This window comes from Motacilla alba, chromosome 5 (genome assembly GCF_015832195.1).
Source record: "Motacilla alba alba isolate MOTALB_02 chromosome 5, Motacilla_alba_V1.0_pri, whole genome shotgun sequence".
Taxonomy (NCBI): domain Eukaryota; kingdom Metazoa; phylum Chordata; class Aves; order Passeriformes; family Motacillidae; genus Motacilla; species Motacilla alba.
Window position 1 is genome coordinate 28,544,331 of NC_052020.1, and position 14,653 is coordinate 28,558,983.

General features: G+C 45.6%; 1 protein-coding gene across 4 annotated transcripts in view; it reads right to left on the bottom strand.

The window, feature by feature from the left end:
* Positions 1-202: 202 nt before the first annotated feature.
* The window catches only part of PLEKHD1 (pleckstrin homology and coiled-coil domain containing D1), a 32,763-nt gene continuing 18,312 nt past the window's right edge, over positions 203-14,653 (bottom strand). For 3 of the 4 annotated variants that reach the window (XM_038138322.1, XM_038138321.1, XM_038138324.1), the window contains 8 exons: positions 11,916-11,968; positions 9,849-9,943; positions 8,860-8,953; positions 7,429-7,607; positions 6,793-6,925; positions 4,952-5,096; positions 2,857-3,006; positions 203-2,458 (listed from right to left, as the gene is read on the bottom strand). In XM_038138322.1, the coding sequence (XP_037994250.1) occupies positions 2,298-2,458; positions 2,857-3,006; positions 4,952-5,096; positions 6,793-6,925; positions 7,429-7,607; positions 8,860-8,953; positions 9,849-9,943; positions 11,916-11,968 (1,010 nt within the window). In that variant the 3' untranslated portion in view covers positions 203-2,297. Of the gene's footprint in view, positions 2,459-2,852; positions 3,007-4,951; positions 5,097-6,792; positions 6,926-7,428; positions 7,608-8,859; positions 8,954-9,848; positions 9,944-11,915; positions 11,969-14,653 lie in introns of all 4 variants that reach the window. The other variant, XM_038138323.1, reaches the window with a different exon arrangement.

The window sequence follows — 14,653 nt, forward strand, 5'->3', positions numbered from 1 at the left end:
GGTAGCAAGGGTGAAAGCTTTTTACATACAGCCAATCCTTCTGAGAGGTGATGTTAAGCACGTAGCACAACAATTCAGTGAAGCAGAGGAACTGCGCTGGCAGCAAATGAGAATGTCACAATGATTTGTTTGAACTCCTGCAGAGACAATTTAACATCATTTTGGTGACAGTGTATCAAGAACACACAGGAATTCATTCTAGTGTCAGCATAACTTTTATTTACTTATTGCTGTCAATATGCACAGTAAAGGAAGACCTGATGTGGCTACCTCCTGCATACAATACTTCTGGAGAGTCAGATATTGTGGCTTTGGTGGTAATAGAAGAAAAATGCTGTATTCACAGGCCATAGGGTGATTTTTCTAACTGCCTGAATTACAGATGTATTCTCTAGCTATCCTTTTTTTCTGTCCCTTCCAGCATCACCTAACATAGACCTTGTAACTGGAAAATAGCCAGAGATGATTTGGGAGCAGCATAAAGGAAAAAAACATTTCTGTATTGCTTTATCACAACCCTTCAGCCTTGTAGAAGCAAGAATTCATTTGTGGCTTTCTGGCATATAAACTCAAGCAGATAAACCACAGAAGGATCAGGTATGTTAAGGAAGGATGGAAACAATCTTCTCCTACTGTATCACCTATTATCACAAAAACATCCTACTTCAGAGCTGGATGCTCTGATTGGATGAAACCTCCCAATGCCCGGCAGAAGGATACTCGTCAGGCACTGACTGAAATGGGAAGTACAAGCTGTACTTTCAAAGCTTTTCCTCTGGTCACACTAGAGTGAGTCCATTCAGGAGCATCACACAGAATGTTCCTCCACCCAGCTTTAACCACTCTCCTCTGGCTGGTAAGCCAAGACTTGCTTCCCAGCCTCATCCTTGACTTCTCCCTAGGAACAACACTAAATTGGTAGGAAATTATGTAGGTGGCCAGAAGCCAAAGGCTGTGAGTGGACACTGTCACAGTCTGAGTGGGACAGTAGGAAGCAACTACCTGTGTGTCACTGGACATACATAATACCCAGGGGTCCTAATGCCATGAAAGGTAAAGTAAATCTGCACTTTACCACTCCCTAACCCCTAACTGTACTTCTGCTGCTTACTTTATTCACTTTTGTATTGTCTATTTCTTTATATCCCAATTAATACACAGGAGAAAGCAGGCCATCACTCTGAGCGTGCTTATCCTGCAGTCTGTAAGCACCAGGCAGTGCTGCTTCTACAGCATGGGTAATTATCAGCCAACTGCTTGCCTAAAGTAGGTGAGGGAGGCTGCAAGGGGTTCCACAACAAAGTGACTCCTCTCCTGGACTCCTCTTCCACAACCCTTACAGCTTGCCTGAAGTGGCAGTGGGTTTCGTTGCTGGACAGTCCTCACTCTTCTGCCCTCCAACTCACCTCACAGAGGTGTTGAGGAAGCCATCAAAACTCAGCCAAAGGCTTCTTCACACTGAGGAATAGATAGCCAATAACTAACACCTTCCCTAGCACATATTCCCCTGTTCTGACACAGCTAGATGTTCCAGTGCAGAAAATGTGCAAAGGTGGCCCTGGAATGTTCTGCCCACCATCAACACAACAGAACCCTCCCTCCAGCTTGCATCAATGCCACTGAGTTACCTATAAGCTCTTCTCTGTACATGATCCTCTTTGGACACAAATCCACAGCATCCTCCTGTTGTCTTCACCTTGTGTTGCTGCTGTTTGCTTGAAATGATGTAGCATCAAGACAAAAAGTTTGGCCCTGTGTTTGATACTTTGCCTGTGCTTGGGAGGCTGGGACTGCTGCAGTCTTGAGGAAATGCGCCCCACCGAAGTGCTGATTGACTGAGGGTGTGCAGCGAGCCAGCTCCTAGAGGGGATCAGGTAGAACAGGGTGAGCTGTGTTCAGCTGAGGAGATTACACTAGCTGGAACATCGGCTGCTAAAGGTTTCCTCAGAAGCACTTGTGTTTGGCAGACATATGAGACAGGGAAGGAAAGGAGAGGCACTTCCTAAGCTACGGTCTCTGGGTCGCTTTAACACCGACTGTGGCATCTTGGCCAAACATGGCTTAATGTAAGCAGCTGAAGCAAACAGGTCTGGAGTGATCAGCAGAGAAGGTCTGCCAGGCTGCAGGGAGCATTCAAACTAAAGCAAAGCCAATAACTGAAGTGACTGCCCACACACAACTCTCCCCCCACCTTCCCCAACAAATGCCAGATCTCCCTTCTGAGCTTAGTGCCCAAGGCTGTAACTTTTGCGGAGCTGAATGGCAGGTTGATCTCAGAAGCCCCCTCCCAGGAAGAGTCACTTTTTGTCCCCTGAAGCAGAATCCTTTTGTGACCTCATGATTTGATAGATAGTTTTCCTAAAGCGCTGGTCCCGGCTCAGTCTTTTGGCTGCTTCTTTCAGCTCTTCAATGTTTTCAGCTTCTGCAGGTGAGAAGATGAAGGACTGTGACTGTTTCACTGAAACAAAAACAGCACAGGAAGGTAAGCACTCTCCATCAGGGGCACAAACTGAAGATAAAGCTTCACTGGAGTTCATGAGCCACATGACCAACATGACTGAGCCTAACTCAGTCTGTGATTAGGCATTCTGATGAAGTCATATTTAAATATGTTTTTTGGGGGGCCAGCACCATCACAGAAGTTTAGCTTTCAACATATATAAAGAAATGGGCAACAAGTACACAGGCTCAGTGCCTGCTCTCTGGGAAAAGAAGCTACAAGTAGCACTGTGGCTCCATTCTGCTGCTAAGGAACACGAAATACAACCAACATTTGCAGACTTTACTGCTCTGCCGGCCCCACAGGCACATATCTGCTCCTGCAGGATATAAAGTAGAAGGCTGCCCGATACCTACTGTCATTCCAGGAAGCGCTGGTTCTCCGGCAGCGGAAGCGGCAGCTCTTTATGCGGCGAGTGGCAGCCTTGTGGATGTACACAGAGTTCTTCATGATCACAGGCATCTTGGCCTCCAGCTCAGCGTTGCGGATGCACTCTTCAAAGAACTCTGGGAAGGGAACACCACTGTTACAGTGATGGGACGGACTCTCAAAGCAATGAACCAGTCACAAGGGACTGCACTCGTTCATGGGCTGAGCCAGGTAATGATGACCTTCATGAACAACAATCCATAAAGCTCCAGAATATCATCAGGAAGAACATTTTCAAAATGACAAAAACCTCCTGTTCCTAACAAAAGCATACTCAAATTTAGAAAGAACTGCAGCCATCCATTCCACATCTGTAATTTTCACAACTGCTCACGACTCAACTGCCAAAAGCCTTTGATACTGTGATAAAACTTCTCAATTCTGAAGCCTTGCTCATTATACTTTCATTGAAGGACTTCTAAAACCAGTCAGGTCTAACTGGAAAAGGAAGGTGTTGGCAACACCAGCACGGGCACACATGGTAAGAGATTTCTTAATAGCATAGCAAACACTAGCACATAGTTACATATATTATGGTCTCCAAGAAAAGCCCCATGTCCAAACTCTGATGTTATTCTGCCCTGACCTGCCACACAAACTGCTTTTCCTGGCCCATTTCCCCTCTTATGGTCTGACCAGTGTCTATTCTGCCATTCCAGTCTTGCTGTACTCCTGCCTGTTGCTGCTCCTTTGCTATTCAAAAGCATCATGAGCTAATGTGCCCAAACTCTTCCATAAAGGGCAGGGCAGAGCTGCAGGAACCATTTAGAAGGACTGAGTCAATCTGTGCTGGGACTAATGTTATGGGAAACATTGCTAGTCCCTTATTTTCTCTAGTGCTCTGCTCATCAGTATATTTTTACTCTTTTGAAAAAAATATCCCCCAAAATCCAAGGTTGGAAATATCAGGAGACATTCAGTACCAGTTACTCATTTATGCCCTGTGAAGCTCTACTTGAATGCTGAGCTCAACACATCCACTTTCACTCTGTTTTCTTACCATGGCTCTGAGCCAGTGGAATGAAGTTCAGAATCATGACTGTTTTTCTCCATTTAGAAATCTTATCTAGAAACTACTGAATAATACTTTTTAAATTTAAATATATAAAATTAAAAGTGTGTGAATAGATATAAAACTATTTATACATTTATTTTTCCCTATTTACCTAACAATGCTCAGAACACCACAGGACTTTTTGACTTTTCTCTATTTGCCCAGTACATCCACCCTTCACTGAAATGAAGCCTTAACTGTACAAACCCAGCACCTTAATAAACACTTCTCCCTGCACTATAACTTCAGCAGGAAAAACAAGCAAGATTTGACTCAATTGAAGCTGCTTATGTCAGTTCCCGAGCCTGACTCAAGCCAAATGCCAGGGTAATGCCCCCCAAGAGAACCCAAAAAGACCCAACACAAAGAAACCAAAAAAAGACAAAGAAACAGGGATAACTTGTGAGGAACATCAGTCTTACACCTGACCCATGCACTGCAGTGCTGAGCTGATGCTGTGATTCAGCTCTGAGTAAAGATCCAAACTTCACCTTCTGGGTCACCCACCAGCACATTGCTATAGCAACCACAGGCCTCCTTAGGCTGGTGATATTCTTTTAACCAAGGCTGAGAAATAAAGCCTTGAGGGGAATCAGAGGACTCCTTATAACTCAGACCTAGTCAGTAGTCAGTTTTTATAGCTCTGCCACAGCTTCCCTGTTTGACATTTGGAAAGTATTTGCTCATCTCTAGGTTTGCCTTCCACCCAACAGAGAAGGCTGGAATAATTTCATGCTCCTTTGAGAGGCCAGAACAATTTCAACCTCCTTTGAGGGCAAAACACCAACTACCTGCATAGCATGTTATGGCTCCTCGAAGGGGAGGTGTAGTGGAGGTACAAGTAGTCAGGAGACCACATTTATCTGCAGTTTTGTTAATTTAGAGTCTTTGTGTGTCTGGGAAGATAGGTAGAAATATTTCCTCTCTTGAGTTTGCTCATCAGTAAAGAGCATGGATGACTAACTTACTTCTCAAGTTGCTGACATCTGCTTTCATCTTCTTCTCTTTCTCCTTGTTGCAATTCAGAGAATTTAAGCCTTGCTCCAAGCTCTGCAAGGCTTCCTCAGCCTCTCTCAGTCTCTTCTCCAGATCCATGCGTACCTTCACTTCAGCCTGAGGAAGAAAATAAGAATTGCTGGAAAACAGCTTGTTTCTCAGTAAACATCCTGGTAACTCACAAGGTCTGTGAGGGACTTGCCATGGATGAAAATGAAAAGACAACAGTAATGGAAATCCTTAGAAATATTGCAAGGCAGCATGAAGGCATTTCTCATGTCTTCATACAGAATCTGACCTCTGGACTATTATAGTAATTTTCCTTTACTCTGACTTCATTTTTCAGTTTTTCTCCCATTGCATAAACCATATGGAACCAGAGATGGTATTTCAACACATGAATTTGTGCTAATGCAAGTACTTGCAGCTTAGCAAGAACAGAAGGACATCAATCCAGCTGAGACAGACTTGAGATAAAGGCAGTCAATTCCCACAAAGGGATGTACAGTGCTTAGTTTCAGAAACAAAACACAAGAGAAGTTAGAAATACTGTACTAGTTTAGCAAATGAGAAAGACTACACAGCTTAGGTCAATTTAGCTTTAGTCTGGCCAAGTAGAAGGTTACAAGATAAGAAAATATTGGAGGTGCAGGAAAAAACAACTCAGGGGGTCTTTTTGGACAAGATATTTGTAGAAGGAGTTTGAGTGTCAAACAGCCAATTATTAACATAACCTTTACATTATTTAGATTTAAATAAAATACCATATTTGTCCAGTTACCTTTGCATAGATTAATGTATTGTCTGTCATGAAGGAGAGCTGGTCCCTCAGCTGAATTCCTCTGCTTTTGAACCCAAGTTCTTGCAGAGGCTACTGAAGATTTAAAAGTCTTAAGGTTGGTTTTCTGACCACAAGTGAGAAGGGAAGATGTCTGCTCAGTTCTGCAGCATCCATATTAGCATTTATTTGAAATCATCTTTATTCTTGATTGTGTCTACTGTCCTCTTTCACTTTTTTCCTTCCCTCCATCTATAGATTATGCTTTCACAGTAGCAAATTAAAAGACTTGTACCGAATGGATTAATCTGGCTTCAGGATACAAAAATAAACAGTGGTACTACATAGATATAAAATAGCAATTTCATGTGCTACCATGATATCATAGTGCTTTGGGTAGGACGAAACCTTAAAGATCATCTCATTCCAACCCCTCGGCCATGGGGAGGGATAATTTTCACTAGACCAGGTTTCTCAGAGCTCCATTCAACGCAGTCCTGAACCCTTCCAGGATGGAATATCCACAACTTCTCTGAGCAACTTGTTTCAATGTCTCACCACCCTCACAGTAAAGAATTTCTTTCTAATACCTAATCTAAACCTCCCCTTTTTCAGTTTGAAGCCAATCTCACCTGTCCTATCACTACATGTCCTTGTAAAAATTCCTAAAAGGCTTCCATCTCAGAGCCTTCTCTTCCCTAGCCAAACAGCCCCAACTCTCTCAGCCTGTCTTCACAAGAGAGGTGCTCCAGCCCTCCAAGCACCTTGGTGGTGGCTCCTCTGGGCTCACTCCAACAGAGTCTCAGCAGAGTGGAGCAGAGGGACAGAATCACCTCCCTCACCCTGCCTGCTACTCTGCTTTGGATGCAGACCAGGATACAGTTGGCAATATGAAGCACAGCTAATGAAGATTTATGACCAAAATGTGAAAACTAAATAAAACCAAGAGTTTGGCTTGATAGGGAATGAATTGAAAGAGAAAATGGAAGCACTCTGAGCCCAGGGACAGCAATATGTGACATATGCTGGGGATACCTTGAGGTCTCTCTCTGCCTGCTGTTTCTCTGCAGTCAGCTCCGAGAGCGAGTTCTGCAGCGCTTGCGACTGGGAAGAGTAAAACTCCCGCTCCTCCTCCAGTGCTCGAGACCGCTCCTCATTCTCCTTCATCCTGGTGCATGGCACAGCAAAGAAAGATGACTATTCCCACCCCAAAACAACTCACAGGAAGGAAAGGAGCTCAGTATCATGATGGGGCATGCTCAACTACCTGTCTGCCCAGAGCAAAGAGTAGCTAACAGGAACACTATGCACTCCATTCCAATAACACAGGTATTGCTGGAAAAAGCAGGTGAGCAGGTGGACAGTTCTTGAATGGAACATTCTCAACTCCCAGATGAGGCCCAGGAGCACCAAACACTTCTTATGGACACATCAAGAACACCTTCACATGCCCAAGTCCTGGTTTGAAAGGAGCAGGCCCGACTGGGACCAAGTTCAGCTGCCCTGCCTTACTCTGTCTCCTTTGAAAGATTTGTAACCTGAACTCCTGCCATTGGAGCCAGACAAGCTTCCAGACTTGTCTGATGCTGGCAACCAAAAAGCAAGTCAGCAGACAGTCACATCATTCAGCACCACTAAGCCTGAGCAGAGATGTCCTCTTCCCCAATTCACCTTTTCTCTGCCAGGAGTTTCTCCTGCAGAAGTTGCTGCATCTTCTCTTCAATCTGTCGCAGGCTGCAGTGCAGTCCCCATATCGGGCTTTGCTCCTTGCTGGGGCTGGTTGGAGGTGGGACCTGGCTTTCATTTTCTTCCAGCATCTCCAGCATTTGTTGTTTTTCCAGGGAGAGCTCCTTGAAGGACAAGAGATTGTGAGTATCAGCCAAGTCTAATGTTTCTGTCCCGGTTCCTGCCTGGTTCTTCCTTACTGAGTGCCTCCATCCTTACATCCACATGCCTCATTCAGATAAATACAGGAATAACAAAATTTGGGCTTCATTTCACACCTGCTTCACGGGGAGCAAGCCTCCAACACAGCCTTCAGTATGAAGGGGGGAACCAGCAGGCTCCTTTGATGTGATATGCTAGTAAGGACACGGCTCAGGGACTGGAACCTTGTGCTTCCCTGGTCCATCACACATGGAGGCAGCTTCCCTGCCTTCCCTGCTCTGCTTGCTCCTTAGCAGGAACTGGAGGCACCTGCTCTCTACTACTTCTAACTGTGGGCAATGGGACACATCACACCGCTTGCCTCTGAAGTGTTTAATGTGCAATTAGGGCAGGAATGGTACTTCCATAGCTTTCCAGTTCTTTTTGTCATAACTGCAGGCAAGGAGTAGAGCTCAAAAGGACAGATTTTTGGACAAACTTGCAGGATCTGACACAAACATTAAAGATGACCTTGCAGTTTCAGAATGCCAACTCTGCGGACATTTCATAAACAATATACTTTTAGAAAAGACACTTTCCACAAATCCACCAAAATCCACAAGGGAAGATTTTAATAATACATCAAAAGTCTGTTTCCTAGATTCTGATGTGATACATTATTTCCTTGGGAATCATGCTTCTGTCTGTGAACAAAGAATGCCCCTCTGCTGCTTCAAATTCTGCCAGAAGGTAGGAAGGTGCAGTTAAAAATTAAAAAAAAAAAAAGCTCATCACAGACTTACAGTCATGTTGGCTGGAAGGGACATTCCAGTAGACTCCTGCCCAGCTTGCTGTTCAGAGCCACTCTGGCAGCACAGCAGGATATGGCCAGCTGTGGTTGTTTGCAGTCTGACAACAGCCCAGGATGAAGGTTCCTCAGCCTCTCCGACTGCCTGCCTGCCCATCTGGTGAAAATTCTCTCCCTGCTGTTCCACCCAAACTTCCTAAACTATCATGGTCATTGTCCTACCACCATATCACCTGGTACTGCTGAGAAAATCTTGGTTCAGTTGTGCTCTGTGTCATTTCTCATCCTTTTCTGCAGGGGATTTTGCTGTTCATATCAGCTACCAAATGAACCTGTTCATCTGTACAGCACTTCAACTCTGGCATTAGCAGATGTTGGATTCATTCCATGCAACAGCATTGCTTTCAGGCCCAAATGCTGTCACTCACCTCCAGGGTGTTCTGTAGGGACTCTGTCAGGCTTCGCAACTCTTTCTTCTCTTCCTCCACTCCTTTAAGAGAGCGGGCTGTGAGCTCCAGCTCCCTAAAGCAGCAAAAAGAGTGACAGCTATTGCAACAATAGCCCCGCGGACCACGCCCAAGCTGTGTGGGCTGTGGGTCTCCCGGTGCAGGACCTCCAACCATCGGTTGGTATAGCCCGTCCTGGAGAGCCAGGCGTTTGCCAGGAAGCATCACATCCCGCCTTGAACGCACTACAGGTGTCCAGGAACTTCACTGTGCCTTCTGATCATCAAACCCAACCCAACAGTTACTGTGCTTCCCCAGCAAGGGCAGAGCCATGGTTGCAACTGAAAAAGCTCAGACACAGCAATCACATCTAAGCCTGTGAGAACAAAAATGGTTTGCAAAATCACACTGGCTTTTCTGAGACGTTACTTGGGGAGAAAAAAAGAAAAAAGAAAGAGAGTGTCCTTTCTACACCTTGTATCCTTCTATTTCTAAATACATTTTCTGCTAATATTTTGCATAGTTAACTTCAAAAATGACAAAACTAATCTTGATGAGGAAACATCATCGTACATCCATTGTCATTTAGCTGATGGTGGCAAACCAGATCCAGCTGTCTGGACCACACATAGCTGCTCAGTCAGCTGAAATAATTATCTCTCTGAAATCTTCTCTTGCACCTGTCCCTTGCCATGCTACCCCAAATTAACTGGGGGTTGCTTGTGTCCCAGCACTTTGAAATTAAATTGCTGGAGGCCCGAGTGTAAAATGAAGCTAAGCTGTATTCTATTTGCCATAAAAAATAGGAAATACAGGTAAAGAGCCCACAACCATTCCTGGTTTGGTCAATGCAGCATCTCCTTCCTACATGCACAAACCAGGTGGATTTTACAGACTGTTTGGATTCACCGCCCCAGTGGTACTTTTGCCTGGTGTGGGAGTTGTGTCCTTTCCCCGCCCTGCTGCCGTACCGTCGGATCTCCTCCTGCTCCAGCCGCAGCTCCCGCACCACCTCTTCAAAACGCTGCTTCTCTGCTTCCAGGATCTGGTTCAGACGTTCAAGTTCCTGCTCCAGAAGAGAAGACAGGAATGTACTCTGCCAACACAGTTGGGAGAGGCTTCCCTGTCTACAGCGCCTGGGACTTTTAACATGGCATTTAACCCAAGCTGTGTAGAGCTACAGGGTGTCTGACTCCACCACTCTTTTGTCCAGGGGCAATTAGAAGGATTTGAGGTTGCTTGAGGATTTTCAGACATCCAGAAGCCCCAGCCAGGTTACCAAGCACCTGGAAATCTCAGACATGCTCCCTGCACAGGTCAGCTCAGCCACATATATACAGAAGGACCAAAACTCCCTGGGAATGCTGGTCTTACTTGTATGTACCATTTTCAAGCACCTGCCCATACAGATACAGAAAAGCCAGACAGCCTAAGTATGCAGCAGCCCCAGAATTTCTGTGCCTGAAGTGTGATACTTCTACCAGCTCAGCCTTTCTTCTGACCCCCACTGGGGCAGGAAAACACAAACCGTTCAGTTACAGCTTTCCATAGTTTAATCAGCCTGTCACTATCTTTGTGCTGATAAAACCAAAATTCAGCAAGGGTCCCTCTCCTGGTCAGGTGCCCTTGCAGCCATAGTTGCTGTGCAGAACTCTTGCTACAGGCCCATGCCAGTCACAGAACAGTGCTGGCACTGAATAAATTCATAATAAGACTCTTGCTCCAGGGTGCAGGTACACAGTTTGAGCTGCTTTCCCAACGTACTGCTCTGAAGCCTTCAGGCTCCCAGAGGTCAAACCACAATTCAGTGAGCTCTGCATTCAGCCCTTCACAGCACCAAATTCCTTCAAACTAACCCAGCCCCATCTGCTCTTTGCAGGCAATGGAGTTACTGTGCATGGCTTTGGAAGAGCAGAGATTTGTTCCAAGATCTTCAGACAAGGTCATTTGTCCCCCTGTGGCCATGGGCTGTGCAGCAGGCTAGCTCACCATCTCACCAGAGGGAGATGTCTCTCTGCAAAGGCAAAAGGAGCTTAGCCCTAAGCAAGTGTCCAAGCCACTTTTGGATTTTAGCTCTCCAGAAATATATGCAATAAAAATATAGGCCTGAGAAGCCTAGGTCAGTATTGCCATCTTTTCCTAAGGAGAGGCAGCAGTCATTTTGGATTAACTGGAAAAGAGCACGAGGCACTTTGCAATGTTGTGACATGGTAGTCCGTATCATGCAGACTTTCCAACAGTGTGATGGGACAATCCATTTGCACAGCTATCCTGCCATGACTTTATGATGGTGCTGTAAAAATCGGAATAGATTTGGATCAGTAAATATAAGGATGTGCTACTTTTATTGTATTAAGCAATTATAATCTAGGAATAGTTTGAAAAGCAATGATAAACTTGATAAAGCAACCTGGCTTAGTGGATGTCCCTCCCTGTCCATGGCAGGGGAGTTGGAACGAGATGATCTTTAAGGTCCTTTTCAACCCAAACCATTCTATTCTAAGGTAAATTAAGGTATAATAGTCAATCTAAGGGAGTGCTCTCTTGATTTTTCCCTAGCGCAACACTTTTTATTCTCCCCATCTCTGTTGTGTCCAAAGAACAAACCACATTGTTTTTTGTGCTCCTTGTTTCTCACAACAGTATCTCTATGCTAGAACAATATTTGTTTACTTGCTTTCTAACTGTGGAGATGGGTCTTAATTGCCACAATCTTCCTGAATCTGCCAAATAACAGTTGTGTAATTCAATCCAGTGAGTATGAATTTCATTTGATCTTCCTCCCTGGTCCTCCTGGAGTCATAAAGACAAACTTGCTGCATGGAAAGTAACAGGGAAAGGGAGGAGAGGTACCTCTCCATGACCCATCTCATGGCACAGGTCTTATTCCTCTCTTCGTCCACAGGACCCAGAGGTTGGCTGGAGATCCTTGTGCCTCCACAAGCCTCTCTCCCTGAACATGCCTTCAAACCAACAAGTCCCAACCTCCCAGCACTGCCACAGGGCAGTTAAAGGAAAGTGGCTGGTGATGAACTCACCTCTTTTTGCTCCCTCTGCAGACATAGCTCCTCCGTTTCTTCCATAAGTTTATCTGCAAGCACACAAAGAAAGTCCAAGCACAGAGAAAAGCATTTTATATCCTCGGGATATTTACAGAGAAGAAACACCGACTTTTTGAAGCTTGAAAATGCAGCACTCTCTATTCCTTTGTGTGTATCTGTCTGGGAGGCTCCAAAGGCTGAGATGGCACTAATGGGATGTTCTGTAACTTCCCTCCTGCCAAATAACTTAATCAACTAAACAAGCACATTGCTTTGTACTCCTTCTAAGGTTTCCTCTCAATGTTCTTAAAGAGCATTAATGAACCATCCTTCACCATCCTCCAGATGAATCAGAAAAATACTCTTATCTCTGCTTCACAGATAAGGAACAAGGCACAGAAAGGTCAAGTGAGTGCAGAGCATCACACAACATGTAGCAGCAGTCAGTTTTCCTGCAGCTCACCTACCTAGCCCATCATCCTCTCCTTAGCCCTCTTGGGCAGCACTGCCAGCTTCCTACTGTCACCTTGGGATGTCCCAGCCAATCCCTAACTTAGCCACAAAACTTCTGCTGCACAGAGCAGTTCCCCTCAATATCAGTTGTTCTTGTCTGCTGAAGACACACACGCCCAGCAGAGGCTGCGCTCTGGTCCTCACCCTGCAGCCTGATGCACCTCTGGCAGCTCTTAGCCAGGTTTACAGGAACCCAGACAGAAACGCTTCTCGTGGTCAAGCCTCGGGTTTAGCTCTCAGCTCTGCCACCTGGCTGCCACTGGAGCTGGGGCAGATTGACTGGAGCATTTCTGTCTTCCTCTAGAGAGGTGACTGTGGTGCTACTGGTTTCCCTGGTACTGAGGACCTGACAAGGTTACTGCTGCTGGCAGCATTACTTCTTCTAGGAGGAATGCAGACCTCTACCTCCTGCCCAGAGCTGGGCTCCTGGTGCCAGAGAAATAGTATTACATTACCAAAGCTCTGCTGAACACCACTGCTGCCTACCTTTCCCACTCTCCCCCTCTTCCTCCAGGCCAGAGCCCAGCACAGATGCACTGTAATTACAGAGGCTCTCCCACCTTCCCTCTTCTGCCCCTCCTAGGGGGCCCAAGCCCTGGACCTGATGGCCTTCTGTAATGTCCATGTCTGACAGTGAAACCTGGATCCCAGCTGGGTGGAAGATAACTCAGTGTGGATTCAAGAAATTGCTCAGAGCAGTGTTCCTCCAGAGAACCTTGACCTGCTTCCAGGAACAGTGCCTGACCTCAAAGCTTGACTACAGGATGGACACAGATCATTGAAGGTAAAGCTAATGAGGCAGAAGCCTTAGCACTTAGACAGAAATAGACAGTAAATGTCAAAAGAAAGTAACCAACTGTGACAATTGACCAGCTCTGAATGTTCTTGTCATGGACCAAAGAACCCAGTGAAATATGTATTTTGTATTCCAAATATCTCCTGTTTGCCACAGAAGTGTATTCCTCTATTTCTCCACCACCTTTTCTTTTATCATAATAAAGAGCTCTATAGTCTTTAAAGCCCTTTCGTTTGCTCTGGTGGTTGCAAAATAATGTTTTGATGAAACTTTCCTGGTTCTAATTTTCCTCCTATTTGTGTCCCTTCAGGTTCTCCTCTCAGCATCTGCTGTTGTTCCTCTGTCAAGTGTGGAACCACTTCTCCCTGCCTGCGTCATGTACGAGCCCATCCATCACCTCACATGGGTGAATGGGGTTCAGATCAACAGAGTAAACATGCCTTGATCCTTGAGCTATGATCACTGCTACATATGAGACCATATGCTGAGATCAGCCCTGATCAGCGTGGATGCAGAAATGCCAAAAGCTCCTCAAGATTCCTCCAGTGGCTTGACAGTTAGGAGTAGATACCATGAGCCCCTGCTCAAGGCATCACCAACCTGAAGCAACCAAATTTCTGCTGTCTTATCTAAAGCAGATACTCTCCAGCAAGTCACTGGACCCACACTTGTGACCCACAGCCCCCAGGTCAGAAGGTCTCTTAAACCTGGGGAATGCTGTAACTTAGAGGGCATCTGGGCTAAAAGGGCTACTATCCCTTGGCTCTTCCTATAGGCAATGAGGGGAAGAGATAACTGGACCTCCCAAGGCAGTCAGAGCATCCAAGGTATCAGGCCATGCAGGCTGGCTCCTAAATAGGGGACTGGATTACATAATCTACCTTTCTTCATACCTACATTATTTCAGGTTCATCTGTTATTTCTCCACTGTCCACAGAGAGAGCACTGACAAATTAGCCACTGCCATTAGATACCTCAAACAAGCCCGTGTAAATGCTCCCACTTCCAAAATGAACAGTGTCAGCAAGCGCAAAGATCAAGCAGAGTAAGACTAAATAAAACACCAGCTAGGTGAAGAAAACCCATGTATGAAGAGCTGCGACCAACCTCAGAAGTATCAGTCCTGTCTGATTGAGGGAGACAAAGGTATTGTCTGTTTGCCTGTGAGCAGCTGAAACCAGCATATCCAAACCTCTCAGGGGTGGCAAATGTTTGTTCAGACGAGCCAGGGAGGACTGCTGCATGTTGGGTAAAGCACGTTCCTCCTTCAGACTCCACACAGATGTTCAGATCCCACCTTAACTTTTGCATGTTTTGACTCCCTTCAGACCCGAATTTCAGCTGCTGACTGCTCAAAAGCTTCATCCAGAGAAAACCTGTAGCTGCTTGGCTTGACCACACTGACTACTCCAGGAAAAGCAAAATT